The sequence below is a fragment of the Solanum verrucosum genome, unplaced genomic scaffold, assembly GCF_900185275.1.
Source record: "Solanum verrucosum unplaced genomic scaffold, falcon-dt-bn FXZP01000261.1, whole genome shotgun sequence".
Taxonomy (NCBI): Eukaryota; Viridiplantae; Streptophyta; class Magnoliopsida; order Solanales; family Solanaceae; genus Solanum; species Solanum verrucosum.
The window spans coordinates 4,595,108-4,615,038 of NW_026019969.1; the positions used below are offsets into that span (position 1 = coordinate 4,595,108).

General features: G+C 34.2%; 3 protein-coding genes across 3 annotated transcripts; 2 read left to right on the forward strand and 1 right to left on the reverse strand.

Annotated features, from left to right (window-relative positions):
- Positions 1-2,724: 2,724 nt before the first annotated feature.
- Positions 2,725-3,921, forward strand: LOC125815839 (deoxyuridine 5'-triphosphate nucleotidohydrolase-like). The gene is made up of 3 exons (XM_049495397.1): positions 2,725-2,910; positions 3,037-3,128; positions 3,512-3,921. The coding sequence occupies exons 1-3, from the start codon at positions 2,795-2,797 to the stop codon at positions 3,754-3,756; spliced, it is 453 nt and encodes a 150-aa protein (XP_049351354.1). The 5' UTR covers positions 2,725-2,794; the 3' UTR covers positions 3,757-3,921.
- Positions 3,922-5,943: 2,022 nt separating this feature from the next.
- LOC125815544 (serine/threonine-protein kinase EDR1) lies at positions 5,944-17,444 on the forward strand. The gene is made up of 13 exons (XM_049495037.1): positions 5,944-6,497; positions 7,765-8,187; positions 9,044-9,147; positions 9,374-10,515; positions 11,344-11,384; positions 11,681-11,749; positions 13,649-13,749; positions 14,571-14,649; positions 14,753-14,851; positions 15,450-15,518; positions 15,644-15,693; positions 16,662-16,838; positions 16,932-17,444. The coding sequence occupies exons 1-13, from the start codon at positions 6,039-6,041 to the stop codon at positions 17,065-17,067; spliced, it is 2,949 nt and encodes a 982-aa protein (XP_049350994.1). The 5' UTR covers positions 5,944-6,038; the 3' UTR covers positions 17,068-17,444.
- Positions 17,445-19,064: 1,620 nt separating this feature from the next.
- LOC125816069 (uncharacterized) lies at positions 19,065-19,592 on the reverse strand. Its single transcript, XM_049495663.1, has one exon. The coding sequence runs from the start codon at positions 19,589-19,591 to the stop codon at positions 19,079-19,081; it is 513 nt and encodes a 170-aa protein (XP_049351620.1). The 5' UTR covers position 19,592; the 3' UTR covers positions 19,065-19,078.
- Positions 19,593-19,931: the final 339 nt, after the last annotated feature.

The following is a 19,931-nucleotide window of genomic DNA, read 5'->3' on the forward strand; positions in this document are numbered from 1 at the left end:
ATAGAATTTGATTAGAACTATTTTGGTGGATATTCAAAGGCCTTAAATTATTGGAAACTATTCTTAATTTTGTGACTTTTTCTTTTGTTGAAAGGGAAAACTTTTTAGTGTTTTAAATATTTGATACAAATCATGTGTTTGATTATAAACAAATAAATATCATTTTTTCTGTGATCAATTATAATTAAAAGAAATAAATTTGACCAAAAAAAGTTGCGGCTTAAATAAATTTAAATTTCATAGAGAAATGAAATTATGTGAAACATGTATTATTTTAAAGAATAGTTATGCCAAGTACTAATGAGGATAACTGACATTTTCAATAAACGCAAAAAAACTGTAAAATTACCCTTGAACTCTTGGAATATGGTTTAAATTTATATTTTGTTAATAATTTTGAGTCAAATCTATCATATTGTCAAAATAGGTTAAAATTGCCAATGAAATTTGAACAACATGCTTGTTATTTTCGGTGGCAACACCCATGTCTTTTTCAACACTCAAGACATCCAACATTCATATTTCTATTACTCAAGTTCAAATTAAACATCCTCAAGCCTCATATCAGTCTAAACTCAAATAACGATATGTTGCATCAACAAGTTAAATATACATCTCTGTAAAAAGTTATTGACATAATTATATTGTTAGAATTTTGTTCTGATTTTTACTATATTTGAGTTTTACTTTTTTTTAAAGAAGGAAAGTCAAAGTAATAAAATAATATTTTTACTTTTCCTAAAAGTAAAATATAATTCTTTTTTATATTTAGTTATTCTTTCCTTAAAGGAAAAACTTGGAGTTCTATAAATTGAAGATTCTCTTCTCTTAGAGCCCGTTTGGATTGACTTAAAAAAAATAACTTTTAAAAGTAACTTTTTAAAGTGCTGCAAGTTATTTTAAAAATAAGTAGTTATGTGTTTAAATAAAAGTGTTGCAGTTGAAAAAAAGTTGTTGATGTGTTTGGCAAATAAATGTTGTTAAACATTTTTTTTATCAAAATGTTTGAAATACCCTTAAAATTGTTGACATAATAAAAAGTTGATTAATCTAAGGTTTTTATTTCTAAGAAAAATTAAAACAAAATTAATTTATATTTTAATTCAATTTCAATAAGTTAATTTTAAATGTGCAACTTATTTTAAATTTAAAAAATATATAATTTGAATAGATCACATGAAAGAATTTGGGAATTGTTTAAAAGAATTAAGGGTAAAAAAATAATATACTTGGTCAAAGTAGAATGACTTTTAAGTTTTAAAAAAAAAGTAGGGGTCACCCTACTTTTAATTTTTGACTTATTTTAAGTTGTTCTTGTAATTGTCAAACACTCTCATAAGTCAAAAACTCAGTTTGACCAATTTAAAAGTCCATCCAAACGGACACTTAGCATAACATAAGAACATCCACAATGTTGTCGTTTAGAGAGTCTTAGAGGGGGATTTTCTCCCACACGTTCATGCTTTTTCAATATTAGTTTTTATAATATGTAAGCAGTGGCGTAGCCAGGAATTTTATGAAGGGGGTCCAAACTTTGAATAGTAATTTTTTTTTTTAAAACGGTGATTTATAGAGATTCTATTTTTAATAATATTGTGATATAATTTGGGTAAATGGGTCTCCTATTTATAGAGAAAAAAAACCTTATTCCAAAAGGAAAATGTATTAAATTTAAGGAAATCTTATTCCACAAGGAAAAGGTATTAAAATTTAAGGAAATAATTCAATTTTAATTGAAAAAAATCTTTATTGGAGGTGAGATTTGAACTTGGGTCACTCATAACAAGCTTAACAATATTTATACTAAGCTACTGAACATTTATGTTAAACTTATGCATGTTTATTTACTTACTAACCTCAAGATGACAAAATAATTACAGGAATCAAACTAGGGCAACGAGTGGGTTTGCAACAACCCTAGCCATCTGCACTACATGTTACTTTGGTATTTCAAGGTGTCCAAAATACCATATATATCAATATAAGTCAAAACTTTACGTGTATATATAGTATAATTTTTCGACGAAGGGTTTCCAATTGGATACCCTGGGGACAAGGTGGTTCCGCCCCCCGTATGTAGGTTGCTTGGCCCGAATCTTATAATAATATGTTTTTAAGTATGTTTTACTTTGTCATCTAATTTATCGCTTCTATGATTTACAATTATAAGTTTTCGCATGTCATCTGCTTGAATTCCGCATGACGCTGTAATTACTTTCAAACATAATCTATGTTGGATTCGAGAGTAATCATAACGTCATGCGAAAACTTATAATTGCAAATCATATGACAAATAAACTATACTAAAATGCATATGATTTGGTCAATTGACCTACATATGAAAACCTAATATAAAAAATAATATAAAACTATTGAGAGAAAATTTCCCACACTGTGGATGTTATTGTCTTTTTGGTATGAGAAGAGAGGTTTTTAACATACAATAGAATTTCAAATTTTTCATCTACGAAAAAAATAACTAAATATAAAAGATAATCATATTTTCTTTTTAGAAAAAATAAAAATAATTATAAGATAAAATTTTAATTTCTTTTAAGAAAAAAATAAAACTCAAATATGATTTTAAAAAATTCTGACAATACCCTAAGAAATGGATAACACGTTTCTTTTGTAAATGGATAAACACATACAAAAGAATGGCGGGAATTTTTGGCGCTATTCTGCATTTTCTGGAGGTAATAACCTCCAAATTTTTTTCCACAAGCTTGAAACCCTTGTTACGCCGCTCTTACAATTTCTCCTTCCGAAGCTTCTCTACTTCAAAAAAATAAAAATGGCTGCAAATGGCATAGCTTCCTCTGCTCTCTTCTTCCGCGTCAAAAAGCTCTCTGATAACGCTGTTTTGCCCTCTAGAGGTTCTCCTCTCTCTGCTGGTTATGATCTCTCCAGGTTTGCCCCTTTTTAAAAAAAATAATAATTTAGACTTCACTAAATAGATCTTTTCCCTAAATTTTGTATGTGTTTGATTAACTCAATTTTGGGGATCTGAGTTCTTTTCTTCTGTTTTTGGTGCAGTGCAACGGAGACGAAAGTGCCTGCCAGGGGAAAGGCTCTAGTACCTACAGATCTTAGTATTGCCGTTCCTGAAGGAACATATGCCCGCATAGGTATATTCTTGCCCCTTTTTTCACTTCCATCATCCCAAACACACTTTGAGTAGAAGATGATTGCTACAATTTGACAAAGAAAGTCATACTTTAGAAATGATATAGTACAATAACTGAAATAATTTGCTCCGATGTTAAACACCTCACTCTCAACCCAAGGTTACGAATTTGAGTCACACATAAGCAAACTCCTGACCCGCTGTAGTCAACTTCTTACACCTTCTCACTAGAACATTTATGCATCTCCTTTTTACATGTTTGAATCATTTTAGTCTAATACAACCTTGTAGTCCTAACCCAGTAATTTTGTGATAAGTTGGATATTTGAAATTTGATTGTGAATATTAGGGGCTAATTCGATGAAGATATGTTAATTTTTATAGCTCCAAGATCAGGATTGACCTGGAAGCATTCTGTAGACGTTGGGGCAGGTGTGATCGATGCTGACTACAGGGGACCAGTTGGAGTTATACTTTTCAACCATTCTAATGTTGATTTTGAAGTGAAAATTGGTGACAGAATAGCTCAATTGATCATTGAGAAAATCATCGTGCCAGAAGTTGAGGAGGTTGACGATCTAGACTCCACAGTTAGAGGCTCTGGAGGCTTTGGATCAACTGGAGTTTGAAACCCTTTAGCTTGAATTAGAATCATATATATTGATCACTATATTTACCAGGATGTTGTTTAGATGTAGCTTCACTTGTACTTTATGCTTTGCCAATGTTGATCTCTGTGTTTTAAGTTCTCTTGTGAGTTTAGGTTCTTTTGTCCAATGGAAATTAAATTTTGGAAATTTCTTAAAAAAGATAAATTAAATACTGGCCCTAAAAAAAGGATATTGGTGAAATTTGGTTTAGAAGACACTTGTTATGATCTACTTATCATGAATTAGATCCAAATATTTCAGTAAAATAAACATTTATTATGACAGATTTGATCGTATGAGATTTTTACTTTATCAACGATATTTCTATGAAATGTGACGTTGAATGAACAACAAAACTCTCCAACACTAGTAGGATGAATATTGAATTTAGGAAAATTGGAATACAATCTAAAATTGTAGAGAAAACAACCGAATATACCCTTTAACTTTGCGATAAGAGTTGATATACACTTCGTTATGAAAGTGATTGTATAATGTCATACAAATGAGTCACATATACTCTTATTCTCTAAGGAATGCAAAAATTAATATTAAAAAAATAAATTCATGTAAGGTATATTTGATCTTCTCATATTTTTTTAACTTTTTTTATTCAATGGTTAATTTGGATTTATTATTTTAACAGTCAAATTTATTTTTTCACTAATTTTATTGTAGAATTTATCATAGATACAAAAACTAAATTACAATATAAGCGCAAAAAAAAAATTCAAACTACAAAATAGCCACAAAAAAATTACTTATTTTTTTCACGTTTTCCATTCACACTTCTTTCTTTTGATTTCTTTTAGTTTTACACTAAAGTGAAAGAAAAAACAAAGAAATATGAATAAGAAACTCAAAAAATGTTAATTAAATAAGTCGAAAAAATAATTCATGTGTGAAAAAAGATCAAATATACCCCTACATGGATTTTTTATAATTAAAATAATAAAAAAAAATTAAAATTAATTTTTTCACTTCTATTATATGAAAAGGATATATATGAGCCATTTTTTGTAATAAAATAGACCCTTTTAAAAAAAACAATAGGTAAATTGAGCGCTCGCTGAATTCAAACTAGCAACATTAATCTTGAAAATAGGTCCTCAGACCAGTAAACCATCAGGTTATTTTGGTCATGTGTTCCTTTAGCTAATATTTAATATATTTTTAAGAATTATACAAATGATATATCAAATTTAGTCGGATGACCTTGAGTTTCGGTGACCTAAAATTTTACACCTAGATTCACCCCTGAATACAACAAAGAACGTGCATTGAGCTCATAACGATTAAAGTTATATTTTGTAAATAAAGTAGGTTGGGAAACCATCTCTCCACTTTTGTAAAGTAATGATTAAATTTGTGTAGATTCTATCTTTCCCGACTTCACTTTAGGAATTTTATTGGGTATATTATTGTTGAATTTCTTACTAATCCAATTTCTCTATTTAGTTCAATTTAAATTCTATACTTTATAGGATTTATATACATGGTGACCTCTTTCATTAATGGTATAATCCTATTACGTAAATAGTAAATACATAACAGAGAAACAAAGTCTCCTCAATCCTCGTCAACAATAACATAGAAATAAGTCTCCTCATCGACATAAGTTATTATTACTTGATATTTATTTAGAAATCAGTAGTTGATAATTGACTTGCATGTTTATAGTGATGATTTTCAATCATTAGTTTATTACTATTGAGTTGTAGTGATTCCTTTAATTCAACTGATTTATAATATATAATCAATAATTTTAAAGTTACACACCATATTTTTGTTAGAAATTTTGTATGTTAGTTAAAAGTATAAAAAAATTATATTTTTTATAATATCATTTTATATAGTCGACTCAATTTATTTGAAATTGCTCTAATAGTTATTGATGTAATCTGTTGACAAAATATACCATTCATACTTGTCTTCTACTTTTGGAAATAGTTGTACCGCGGAAGAATGTTCCATTTTCCTTACGTTTGAGGCACACAGAGAAATTTCAGTAAAAATAGCGCGTTAATGTCATTTCCCGTAAATTCGCTCAACTCCATGCCTTTTTTTAGTTTAGTCACCCCAATATTCACCTCCCTAAGTTTTCCCTCCCCTCTTTCTCTCTACAACCCCTTTTTCCTTTTTACCGTCAATAGGAGAGAGAGTGTGAAGACTAACTGTAGTGGTAGGAGTTGATTTGTATATACACATATTTACTAATATAGAGAGAGGGGAAAATAAGGTATGATATAGAGAGAGAAACGATGAAACACATTTTCAAGAAGCTTCATCATTCAAATCGATCAAACGAAGTTCAATCTACTTCATCGGTATCCTCGTCATCTTCGCCGGCAGCGGGTGTATCATTGTCGTCTTCGACGTCATGTACTACCGATCATCGGAATTCCAGTTCGGTTCTTCAATCACCGTCGAGTCCTCCCACGATTTCAAATGCGTCAACGGCGACCACTACTGTTTCGATGAGTGCGGGTGGTGGAGGAGGGAATATTTCGACGATCAATCGGCAGCAGGACTATTATACTTCGGAAGAAGAGTATCAGGTGCAACTTGCCCTAGCGTTGAGTGTGTCATCCTCGCAATCTCAAGCCCTGTCTGATGTTAATTCAAGCAACGGTCAGATATTAGGGAGAGGGCGAAGCGCTGTTGACTTGGCACGTGATAGGGAGGATGCCGCTGCGGACTTGCTATCGAGGCAGTATTGGGTAAATCTTGAAAAAATTCTTGAATTGTTGTTGAATTTGCTTCCAATAATTTCACATTGCTAATTAAGCTGATGGTCTTATTGAACTTGCTATCCGTAATTAGTTCAAGTTCAAGTGAGAATATCTCCTTATATCTGTTTTTATGTCCTTTTGTAGTGTCACGGTAGTGTAGCACTTTGAGTTGTAAACTTCGCAAACAATGTAACTTGTAGAAAGATTAGATTCAGTAACTGAAGTGAAGAAGGGTTAGCCTTTTTTTTAAAAAAAAGTTATTAATATATTGATAAACAACAACAAATACCCGTGAAATTCTACAAGTGGGGTTGTGGGACAGGGTAGAGTGTACATAGACTCGTAGAGGCACAAAGGTTATTTCTGATAAACCCTCGCTCAAGGTTTAGAAAACTTAAGAAAAAGAAATACATGATTCAGATGGATGGTCATGGAAAAAGAAATCCATGTTAATAATATTCTATTTCTTTTTTCTGATCTACTTTGAAATGTTTTTCCTTGAGCTAGGGTCTAATGGAAACCCTCTCTACCTCTGCATACACTCTACCCTCTCCAGACCCACTTGTGGGATTACAATTGAGTATGTTGTTGTTGGATGGATGGTCATGGAAGACCAAGATACGGATTTGTAGTTTAGTTTGGGTGTTTCAAGCAAAAATGTTCAACTTGGGGTGCTGTTCTATCCAAAGCTCAAGCACTGCAGCACCTTACCAACTATAATATCAATTACATTTATTTGTTGTATTTCTGTATTTTTCAAATAGAGGTCTGACAAGGGAACTGTTTGGTGAGGATGTTAAGGTATTACATGTTTTGTCTTTTTTTCTTTTGATAGGGATGCAGAGATTTTGCAAAGTTGCAGGCACATTTTCTTTATTTAGATTCTCATGTTTCTTAAGCTGATTTGAGTTTAAACTTTCCTGATAATGGATATTTAAGGTTCAGGTGATAAGACTATGACTACCTAACATCACCGACATGCTATTTTTTATTTGAAAGGCACATGTATCTTTAGGGTTCGAGGGGATTTGTCTTGTTATCTGTCGTTTGATTAACCTTGAAGATTTGAATAGGTTCCTTTCCTCACAATACTTTATCGATTGTGTTATTCCCTTTTGGTCTCCCCTGTAAAAGCTTAATAATTTCTATACATAGCTAATTTCTGGAATATGTTTTCTATTGAAGATGATTGTCAGTTTGGTTCTCATAATTTGGTTTCCAATCTTTTGTCTCACTTATTTTACCCTCTTATCAGGATTATGGTGTGATGGATTATGAGGAGAAAGTTGTTGATGGTTTCTATGATGTATATACTCTCTTTACAGATCCAGCAAGTCGTGGGAAAATGCCATCTCTTTCTGAACTTGAAACAAATCCTGGGACTTCTAACTTTGAAGGTGTGATAATTAATCAGAGAATTGACCCCTCCTTGGAAGAGTTGATGCAGATTGCACACTGTTTTACATTGGACTGCCCTGCCAGTGAGATTAGTCTGTTAGTACTAAGGCTTTCTGAACTTGTAACTGGGCATTTAGGTGGGCCAGTAAAGGATGCAAATATCATATTGGCCAAATGGATGGAAAGAAGCACCGAGTTGAGGACATCACTTCACACCAGTGTGCTACCAATCGGATCCCTAAAAATTGGGCTTTCACGTCACCGTGCACTGCTTTTTAAGGTGATTATCATAATAAAATGTTGTGCCTGTTTCTTTCATTGGGACAGAGAGATTGAATAACTTGCAATCCATAATAACAAGCAGTGGATAGAGGCAATGTTACTTGGCTTTCTGTTGATTAGATATACTTAATTGATGTTTGAACAGTGCTCGCTTACACTTGGAAATAGGTGTCAAGGATCTTTTGCTTAAAATATTACAATTTCTTCAACAGTTTAGGACTTTTGAATCATGACAATAAACCATTTACTTAACTGTTACCATGATGAGATTCTAACAAGGAAAACCTTTAATGTAGAAAGCTATAGTTACAATTTAAAATGATTCTTCTGCCTAAATCTGTTTGATTTATCTCATAGGTAATATAGATAATAAGGCTATGCTCTTTATGTTAAGTCTTGGGATATTTCATCTATTACTTCAAAGTTTTGGATTAGATGCTTGTGCTCTTTCACAACTTTCCATACATTTAGCAGAAAACTTAGGAGGTACTGCCTCTTATCTTCAAGAATCTTTAAATGTTGTAATCTACCTGGAGCTGGGCCAATTTAATCTGCGTCATTAATTTACAAAGCTTTTGTTACCTTGCACCATTACAATTCAACTCAAACCATGCACAGTCTTCTTCTGTACTTGTGACCTCATTCAACTGGCTTTTGACTTCTTAAACTTTGTAAAGGTATTCTTTGAGAGGGTTGAGTTTAATTCTTTTATTTTAATCAGATATAAGTATGATTTAGTGGGAACTTTTGTATTGAAGTTTGGCAATGTTATGCTCTTGTGGCATTTAAGTGACTAGTCTCTTGTCTAATCAGATTTGTATCATCTTCATTGCTGTTGTTTTTACTTGAGGCAGGTACTAGCTGACCATGTTGGAATACCCTGTAGACTTGTTAAAGGGAGTCACTACACTGGTGTCGAAGATGATGCTGTCAACATTGTGAAGTTACCAAATGATAGGTGAATTATGAAGTTCAATAGCTTTTCTCAAATCTAACTATAGTCATCTATGAAATTTCATGAAACACGTGATCTTTCTTCATTTGTAACTTCAAACTGTATCTCTTATTTGTTGCGGCAAATGCATTATTGTGCAGATGTGCATGTATTGCGACATTTGTATTTTATTGATTTTTGTTGTGTAGCTCTCTACATATCAGTCTCTAAATCAATTCTTTGCCTTCAGCGAGTTTTTGGTTGATCTCATGGGAGCACCAGGCACACTCATACCAGCTGATGTTCTGAGTGCAAAGGATGCTTCTTTTAACAGTCCGAAATTGAACAAGATTCCAAGTTTGCCGTCCAATAGTGATTCTGGAGTTTCCTACCCGAGACGGAACTTGTTATCTGGTCAAAATTCTGGGTTAGGAGATGATTTCTCCAGTAGATCTAAGCCCGAGAAGATAGAATCAGTTCATTCAATCTCCGATGCAGGTGGTAGCTCCACTGCTGATTCTTCAGGAATCAACAAAAGACCATCTTCTAATCAGGTTGATTGGACTTTGCCATTAGCAATTGGAACTTCTTTGTACAAAGGGGGCCGTGGACCCAATGCAGCTGGTGATGGCTTGAGGTTGAATGTAAATGTCGTTCCTTATGATCAGAATAACCCTGAGGATCCAAAAAATCTTTTCGCTGATCTTAATCCGTTTCAAATAAAAGGCTCTGGCAACACATTACTGCAGAAAAATCCTGCTAGAAACAAAGTCAGTGAATTGCAACAGCCAATAAATACTTTGGTCCCCGGACGGCCTCCTGCCCCTATGATGTGGAAAAATCGATATGCACCCAATGAGGTGCCCTGGAAAAACGAATCTGATTCTGAGGGACTTTTTCCAAAGAAGAACGGTGGATCTAGTGGGTATAATATATCATCAATCGCATCTACCAGCTCAAATATACCGCAGAAGTCTTCCACTGATACCTCCAGGTTACATGGAAATTCACAGCCTGCCTATAGAGGAAATGATGAGGTTGCTTCCACCAGGGATAACAGTTCCAGATTATCAGCTGAGCTTGAGTTTAGAAGGTTGTCTGTTCAGAACAGTCAAAACAGTAATAGAGAAACAAGTCAATGGGAGGGGAACAGTTTGCAGAGTGATGAGTTAAATAGGACACAAGCATATGGAGAAGATATTATTGTGGAAAGTGATCACACAAGAAATTTGCAAGCTCAGTCAATAGGAACAAATATTAAATTGAAGGAGCCAGAAAATCCAACTTCTTCAGGAAATCTAGGTCCAAGTCAGGTTGATCCTGTATTTGATGATGTTGGTGATTGTGAAATTCCATGGGAAGATCTTGTCATTGGCGAGAGGATTGGTCTTGGTAAGCCTTTGTTTGTCCTGACTGAAATATCTTGCGATGACAATGTTGGATATTGTGCAAATGCAGTCAAACCTCATATTTATTTATATTTGTACAACAACTACATCTCAGCCCGAAGTTTCATTAAGATTTATACTTCCTTGGGTGTGGGTGGGGCCAGTAAAAATATTTGGTTATCTCCAATCATTTCCATCCATTGGATGGGGAAATGAATAATAAATGTGAAATTTTCTAAAATTTTCTACCTAGTGCTTGTCATGAGGAGTGAATAGTGTGGATGTTTGTTAATGTAGGTTTAATATTTTGTTGGAGATTACTCAGTTGCTTGGTTCATAAAGGTGAAAATAAATAGGGACTCAACTTACTCTCTCATCTCCATCTACATGAATGCAATCAAAGATTTGCCCACTTTATCATTTTGCTTTTATGTTTAAATTATATACACTAACAGTGTAATGATTTTAAACACTTATCAGTGACTTTTAACTTGTGGTGGGAGGTTAGTTACTATCTTTATCAGATCACCAGTTGATGCTTATCAAGAGGTTTACCTGTAAATTGTAATTACCTAATAAGATACATGATTGTGTAAATATCTTTTACAGTGTCAGTACATAAAAAATTCTTTGCTTATACATCTAGATTTTCTATTGGGATATCTCTGGAAGCAATCATATTACTGATATTCTAATCTTATTTATTAATTTTTGAATATGCTGTAAGATATCCACAAAAAATGGATGGTAATATTTGGAATCTTTATAGGTAATATTATGGGTTTACTCTCAGAATGTTTTCTTCACTCTGAATTTCTGGTTCCATTTTCAGGTTCCTATGGAGAGGTTTACCATGCAGATTGGAATGGCACTGTAAGTGATTTTATTTCAAATATTCCCAGGAGCGTTTTGTTTCATATTCCTATTAATTAATTGTTACTAGCCATGTAATTAGAATCAGATAAGTGGCTTAAAGTTCTGAGTTGTCAGTGTGTTCTTTGCTATATATCCTCTGTAGGTGTTACATTTCATCAAATTCCAATATTCTAACGTATGCTTTGTGTATCATCAAACATTTTGTTGTCATTAAGTGAAAGCTTTGGTAATGATGTAATTGGTTGAGTTTATTAAATATTGAGTGCGTTTGCTTGTGAATCTGTCTATAACAGGAGGTTGCTGTAAAGAAGTTCCTCGATCAGGATTTCTCAGGTGCAGCGTTGGCTGAGTTTAAGAGAGAGGTTAGGATTCTGCAGTGTTATGCTTACTGTTTGATGCCTGCATTGAAGTTAAATAATCTAAAGAGTATTGGAAACATGTTCTGGTTTCCAGTACTCTTCTAATTTTTTAAAAGAGGTTATTCCTGCATAGTCCCAAGAAGCTGGTCCTGTCATTTTCTGGTTCTGTATAATCACTTCTAGAAATGTACTGTCATTCACATTTATGATAGATCCGAAAACCTGTTTGATGACAGGGAAGATTTAGTAGCTGTTGATTTTTGCATTTATGGGTGTCTGCTGGCATAACCTCTTTTTAACATCATCGTGTTCTTTGTGGTGGAGTCCATTGTAGCTGTAAGAGAACTCCTTGTCTGTTTTCAAGAGTCTTGGATGGTTCGCCCACAAACTATATATGCTGACATAATCTATCTGAAGACCGAGTTTACGTTGTTAATTTGACTTATGGGTATTTTAGTGCCAACATGAATCTGTAACAGTTGTAATCAATTCTCCCAATCATTTTTTGTTCTATCCTGTCGTTAACTCTCAAAAGTCGTGCAAGGCTCTCAAATGGTCTGACTATTGGATGTTCCCATTATCGTTTGACTGAGATTGAATTTGACCAGCGGATGCTCTCATGACAACTAATATTCTGTTTTACCAAAAATAGAAGACACATACGAAGAGAACATTAGGATAGTGGCTGAAAAGTTAGTTTGATAGAAAAGACATCAAATCAAAGTTTTAAGTTTGAGTAGCAAAAATAATTTGGATTCTTGAAAGTTGCGAGAAGTGTGTGAATGATATTAGTAGTTAATGGTGTCGTAGTTTTTGTATAGTACCAACTTGAAAAGAGTTGTAAAAATTGGAATGAAGTACTCTTGGATATTTTCCTCCATTCTATTTATAGAAAGATTGACTTACCCTTCTATTTAGATGTGAAAATTAGTGTCACTGAACATTTTTGTTGTCTTTACTACCTAAAAATGATATGTATAAATATTTCCCATCACGAGCATGACTTGTGTATCTTCCATTCTTGTTTCAGTTTTCGTTTTTGTTTTTGAAAAGATAACATTTGTATTATATCACAGTAATATCAGGTTCAAATCCAACAGTGACATAAACATTAGGTGATTTTTTCTCATTTGTCCTACCATGGGTGGATAAAGTTCCCTGTACCTGTTGCTGGTGGGAGGTCACATGTATCTCGTGGGATTAGTTGAAGTGCTCGAAAATTGGTTTGGACACCACAATTATAAAAAAATTATATCACAGTATTCCGTTCTGCAGTAAAAAAATCCTGCAGGTATCCATAATTACAAGGGGATTACTGAGAAGATCTTCTAATCCTATGTCAAAAGCTTACAAGGATCCTAACATATCCATACTTGAATCTGGATCTTCCATGTATTACCAAAAATAAAACAACACCAAACAATTCATTTTCAGCTTCTGAATAGAATTGTAGTTGTCCTCAAAACATCTCTGATTCCCTTCTCTCCACACTGTCCACCAGATACAAGCAGGGATAATTTTCCATCTCTCCTTCTGGATGGAGAGGCTGCTGTAACTATCCCAGACTTCAAAGCATGCACAATTCTCCCTGGCATCACACATGACATTCCTTTCATGCTAATAAATAACCTCTATAGCTGAGTTGTGATCTTACAATGCAGGAAAAGATGATTAACTTTCAGCTATAGTTTGTCAGTTTCATTTTTGTAGGATACTTGTTTGACGAGAATAGTAGGTTTGATCTTCTACATTAGCTGCTAATCAGTTTCGGATATATCATCTTGTGTAATTTGAAGAGATATTCGTCATACGTAATGTTTGTCGCATTTCTTTTGTTTGCTGCTTAAACTTTCTTCTTGTTGAAATGCATCATTAATTAACATAATTGGTTCTTCATGGCAGGTGCGTATCATGCGTCGGTTACGCCATCCAAATGTTGTTCGTTTTATGGGTGCTATCACTCGGCCTCCCCACCTTTCTATTATCACTGAATTCCTACCACGGTATGTTTGTATTTTAACTAACAGCCCTTTTTTCTTCCTTATTTTCCATCATTAGTAAGATTTTGGTTATTGTGGACTTTTTCCTTCGACATACTTGTTCTGAAAAGATATGGGGTAGGTGCAAGCACTCGATGCAAATTATTCACTATACATTTAAGTGGTAAAAGTTGAATATGTGTGTACCACTTACTTGTATCTTACTCATATTGGTTTGGCAATCCATGTAAAATTAGTGTCCACTGGTACAAATTACAAAGAGAGCATGATTCTTTTATATTGTACATAAATCGTTGTAATAGTTTCCCTATATGTAGCACTGTGGAAGTTCTTCATTCAGTCCTAGTAAGTGTTTGTAAAAAAAGAAGAAGCAAAAACAGTTAAATGTGTTGAGATTTTAATGATTCAAACCTTACAAACAATGGCATCTCTCATATCCACTCAGCTAACATAAATATTCGTCTAGGTGTCTTTATTAGCGATTGTGGATAACGAATCAATGAAAAGAAGGTTTACCATTTGGATTAATATTTATTTATTATAAACCTTTGGTTATCTCACCCTATAACTGTTTCCATGTTATATGGTTTTTGAGAGCTCTCCAAGAACTGTCTTCTAATATGATGTGAATACTACTAATATGAATGCAAAATTCTTTCCTTATTGTGTTTGATTTGTGGTACTACAAAGTGCCAATTGTTGTTAGTCTCTTTCAGCCATAGTTAGTTATTAAACAGTATCTAATTAAGGCAAGCAATTAGTGATTTTGAAAAAAAAAATCTTGTGAAATATGAATTACTCATCCAAAATACCATGCTTTTCAGAGGTAGCTTATATCGGATAATTCATCGTCCTCATTTTCAAATTGATGAAAGGCGGAGAATCAAAATGGCCCTTGATGTGGTATGGTCAACATCTTTACATGATCAATATTGCTGGATCTTGGGAAGAATTGATCAGCATTTTTTTTGCTTATGTTGTTGATCTTTGAGGTTCTCTTGTGCAGGCAAAAGGCATGGATTGCTTACATACAAGCAACCCTACAATTGTTCACCGTGATCTGAAGTCACCTAATCTTTTGGTTGATAAGAACTGGAATGTTAAGGTAATTCGCTTTCTTTTTATCTTCTTGTTACCTTGCATGAACTCATGTTATTTTTGAGCAAGCAAAATTTATTAGTTTTTCCCTTCGTGTCTTGTTGAGTGCAAGGTGTGATGTATGGATTAGCTCACATCGTGAGTTTGAACCTTGTTGTGGACATAATTGGGTATTTAAGTGGAGAGAAGTGGGAAGGATGGACCTAATTTTCCACCGGGCTTCGAACTGCTCCCCAACAGGCCCTGGCAGATTTCTCGGTTACTAAAAAGTTGATCTTATTTATCTTATCAAAAAAAAAAAAAAAAAAGTTGGATCTTATTTTTGGTTTGTTGAGTTGGTTGTAAACCCTTAATGCTTCAGTGAAATGCTCACCAACTGCACGAATCTTTGAGCAAACCTTTGTCGCCTTTTCTTCAATTCAAGAATTTAGGACAGCAAAATGAAAAGAAAGTAATGCAATTGTGTGATTATGTTCATTTTGAAGGGGGTGTATATTTGGTTGTGGTTGTTTCTATTAGTAACTCTGGATCTCTGTTGGACCATTCCTTAATTTGTCGGATGTCTTCGGAGGGGCTAGTAGTAACTCTTGAATCTTGGAATGCAGGTAGGTGATTTTGGCTTGTCTCGCTTGAAGCACAACACATTTTTGTCTTCCAAATCAACAGCTGGAACGGTGAGAACAATATAACTGTTTTCTATTGGTTACATGTGTTACCCTTACGGTGAAGTTTGGATAATAATTATTTTCTTTCTTCACTTGCTTTTGTTATTGTCTAACCTAGTCTTTTCATTCCATAGCCTGAGTGGATGGCACCAGAAGTTCTCCGCAATGAACCTTCTAATGAGAAGTGAGTTAACATATTCTTTACTAATTCCATGTTTTCGCTCATAGTCTGTGTAGAGATGTTCTTGTAGTTCTAATTTTTCCTTTACAAATTTGACCTTTTTGTTTTTCTGTCAACCTCCATGTTAGGCATGCATGCCATTGTTCATCATGTTTATATTACTTGTTACCTTTTGTTAAGAAAATTGATGTTGGGTCCAATGCAAACCCCAAAAGCTAGCTCATTAGTGAAGATTGCCTAAGGCATATAATGAGACATAACGTGGGAAATCTAACACTTCCTCGCATACCCAGGGCGGACATCTTGAGCGTGAACAACATAACATAGGAGTCCTTAAGGAAATAGACCTTAGGTCTTACTCAAGCCCCAAAAGCTAGTTTATGGATGAGGATTGCACAAGATAAAATAAGATAATCCCATTCACTTGATCAATGTGGGACACTTTAACAACCTGACCTTGGATAATAACCAAAAATGGGGTTCATAATCCACATCAGCTATAACATTTACATTTCTACTTGGCTAAAGTTGAGTTTTGAGATAGTCGTTATGCCCATGGAACTGGACTGCTGCACCATCTCTGCTAGTATGAGAAAGGATTTGTTTCATCTGCTGCCTTGGGATTCAAATGCCTGCCTTACACTTTCCTTATATTTTCCAAAAATGGAACGCATCATCCAGGATACAATTCTTGGTTACGTAGTTCCAAACTTATAAAATAGTGAATATAACCTGGAGGAATTGTAGTGGTGTAATCTGTTGGTGAACTCTTTTGACACTCCGTATCCTAATTTTGAACTAAGCATGGTTTCCTGAATGAACATTTCCTTTGTGGTATTCTTGGTCACTAGGATGAAATGAGCTCATAGATGGCTAAGTTTGGAACATGTGTTTATTTTGCAGCAGATTTTGTACTTGCTGAGTTCTCCATGCTATGTGTTCCTCAGCTAAAATTTTTGGTCACTTGACAGGTGTGACATCTACAGTTTTGGTGTCATTCTATGGGAACTTGCTACCTTAAGATTACCTTGGAGTGGAATGAATCCAATGCAAGTGGTGGGAGCTGTTGGCTTCCAGAATAAACGCCTTGAAATTCCTAAGGAACTTGATCCTATAGTAGCAAGAATAATATGGGAATGTTGGCAAACGTAAGAGTGACATGCACCTGTAATATCCTTTAAGTTTCTTTTTCTTTTTCAAGATGCAGAATGCTAATTACCTCGTACATGTATTTTTTCCAGTGATCCAAACTTGCGTCCATCATTTGCACAGCTAACTGTGGCTTTAACACCATTGCAACGGCTTGTCATTCCTGCCTATGTGGATCAGCTGAACTCCCACTTGCCTCAGGAAATCTCAGTAAATTCTACCCCCTAAATTTTCTCGTCTCCCTCAAGTGCTAATGTAGGCTGATCACTTGGGAAAAGGAAGGTTTAGGTGTTTGGTTTCTGGTTTCGTTCCTATGCAAAAACGGAAGGACAGAGATTATCTCTTGGCAAATGGGGTAAATGGTGCTTTTAGCTCAGAGATGCTTTATGAAGTAAAAGTGAAAGCTACCGTAGTGGTGCTCCTTCTTGTATAGTGGTTGTGTATAAGTTGATCCCAAAGAAAGTGGTTGTCTTTCTGAGTTGTATAGTCTTAATGACCATAAATTCGTTGGTTGAAACCCCCTTCGAAATAACGGGGTGGTGCCGCACATAATCCCTGTATAGTCTATACAACAGAGGCTAAGTTGTCACTTATAATGAATATATGATTGACTTTAAACTGTACAAGTATTATGCCAAATCTACCTCTCTTTAGTTTGTACAACTTTGAATATCTCAATCGTTTATATGATACAATAATATTCTACATTGAGGCTAATTTTCAATTACATGGATTAAATTTTGCAACTTCAGTGCTGGAAATTCATGGGCCACCATGGTTCGGACATACATGAAAAAATTTCAACACATATCTTTGACGATTGGGTCGCACCGTACGCGTGGGATATAATATGACTTTATCGTTGGTAACTTCTAGCTAGTGTATCCTCCATATGGGTCACTTCCACCTTGGCCCGAAAAACTTTCATTCCTAATCTTATCCCTTCTAGTATGTCTCACACATCAATCTCAGCATCCGCATGTCTATACTACAATCAGGCAAAACAAATGAAATGCACCAGTGAGAAAACTGCAATCAGGCAAGCAACGAAAAGGGGCAAAGGGAAATCTCAGAATTATTTTTCCACGACTTATTCATTAGGAGCACAAGTTCACTTGATTTGGAACAAGTCACCAAAATTTTCTATTCCTAAAACCTTGTCATCATCAGCCAATCGCATTAGAAATTGCTAGTTCAGATCGAAAATCATAGGCTGCGTAATTTAAATACAATCCAAAGCTGCACATCTGAACTTCAAAAGTAGTAACAGAGCCAGAAATTTTATTAATGTAACTAACTTCAAAAGTAGTAACAAGTACATTTTACACAATTGTAGTAAAACATAAATTGAAAGACTCAAATGCGTTGGGGAAAAATATAGCTTAACAGAGTGTTATTATTTCCCCATCGTCTGTGGATAGTAAACTATAAATTGCCAAATCAACCACATTTGCATTTTTCTATAATTTGTTATTGAACCTTGGTAGAGAAATCCAGCCTTCTCCAAAACCCTATGAGAAGCCTTGTTCTCCGAACCAGCATAAAAGCTTGAAGCTTTACTATTCCAGGAAAGTCATCGAACACGCGAGGGATTGCCATTTTGAGTACCTTCGTAGCAATCCCTGGCGTATTCAATTATATGGAGTTCACTTACCAATTATATAGCAAGGGGGTTTATCTAATGAAAGTCCATTTGTAGAAGTTAGTTACCTTTCACTTGAAAATATCTCTGTTTGGCCATGAAATTTGATTAGATTTTCAAATTTTAATCTTTAATGTTTTTCAAGTAATATGCATGTCTAAACATAAGTTATGTTTAGGAAGCTAAGCCCGCCCGAGACCTGAGCAAGACTTATTCTAAAATTTAAAATTTATGAATTTCTTAAATTTAATATAATAATAATAATAATTGTATTTGTAGCCAAATATTTAGAAGGAATGGCTTAAGATATTTTTGTATTTATTTTAAAATCATATCATATCCAGTTATCCACTTGTCAGATAAATTAAGACCACATCATATCTGTCTCATTAATTCAGTGACAAAAATAATTTCTATTTTATTTTATTACTATTGAATAAATAAATACTTTAAAAAGAAAAACACCTTATTCTTCCACCTTCTAAGAGGTTCTAACTTCTATACTCCATCCCTCTACCCCACACTCCATTAACTTTAACTTTATTTCTTTTTAAACTAACAATACAATACAACGGGTATCCAAACAAATTGTAAATGTCATGAAGGTATAGAATTAGTGGAAAGAAAACTAAAAAGTACAACATCCTTAATTTCACCTTTAAAGTAAAAATACTTTCTAAACATACCCTCTTTTATAAACCCAGCCTTCTCTAACACTCTATGTGATGCTTTATTCTCAGCATCAGTTAATGCCTGCAGTCTTACTATTTCAGGAAACTCCTCCAAAATTAAAGGAATTGACATCTTTACAGCCTTCGGTGTAATCCCCTGTCCCCAATACTCAACTGCTAAAGCATATCCTACCTCGGCCCGACACCTGTCATCACCAGATCCGGGCCTGGCCACCACGATTCCGACTGAACGATCGTCAATGCATATGGATCGACGCCAAGGAATGGAAGATTTGTCGATGAAGGTGAAGGCTTCATCTTTGGAAGTCAACGTGCTGAAATGGATGGAACGGGTTACGCGATCATCAGATGCCCATGAGAGTAGATCATCAACGTCCGTTGATCTGTATGGACGGAGAGTGATTCTTGATGAATCCATTTAGCTATGGTAATGTAAGATCAGTAGAGTAGTTGTTGTTATCTAAAAGATCTATGATCGTCCTTTCAGGATACAGTAATATATAAGAAAAAAATGGACCATTATAGAGTGTGTTTGGTCCAATCAAAATATAGTAGTCGCCAAGGGCGGCTCAACGTAATTGGGGCCTAAAGCGAAATTTCAATTTGCGGCCTAAAATATAAATACACTTTCATATACGTATTTATTCAAAAAAATAAAAATACACTATTAAGATGAAAATTATTAGTACCTAATATTGTTTTTTGAGTTACTAGTTTTAGGTAAAATTTTATCAACTCAACATTGAAAAACATCCTTT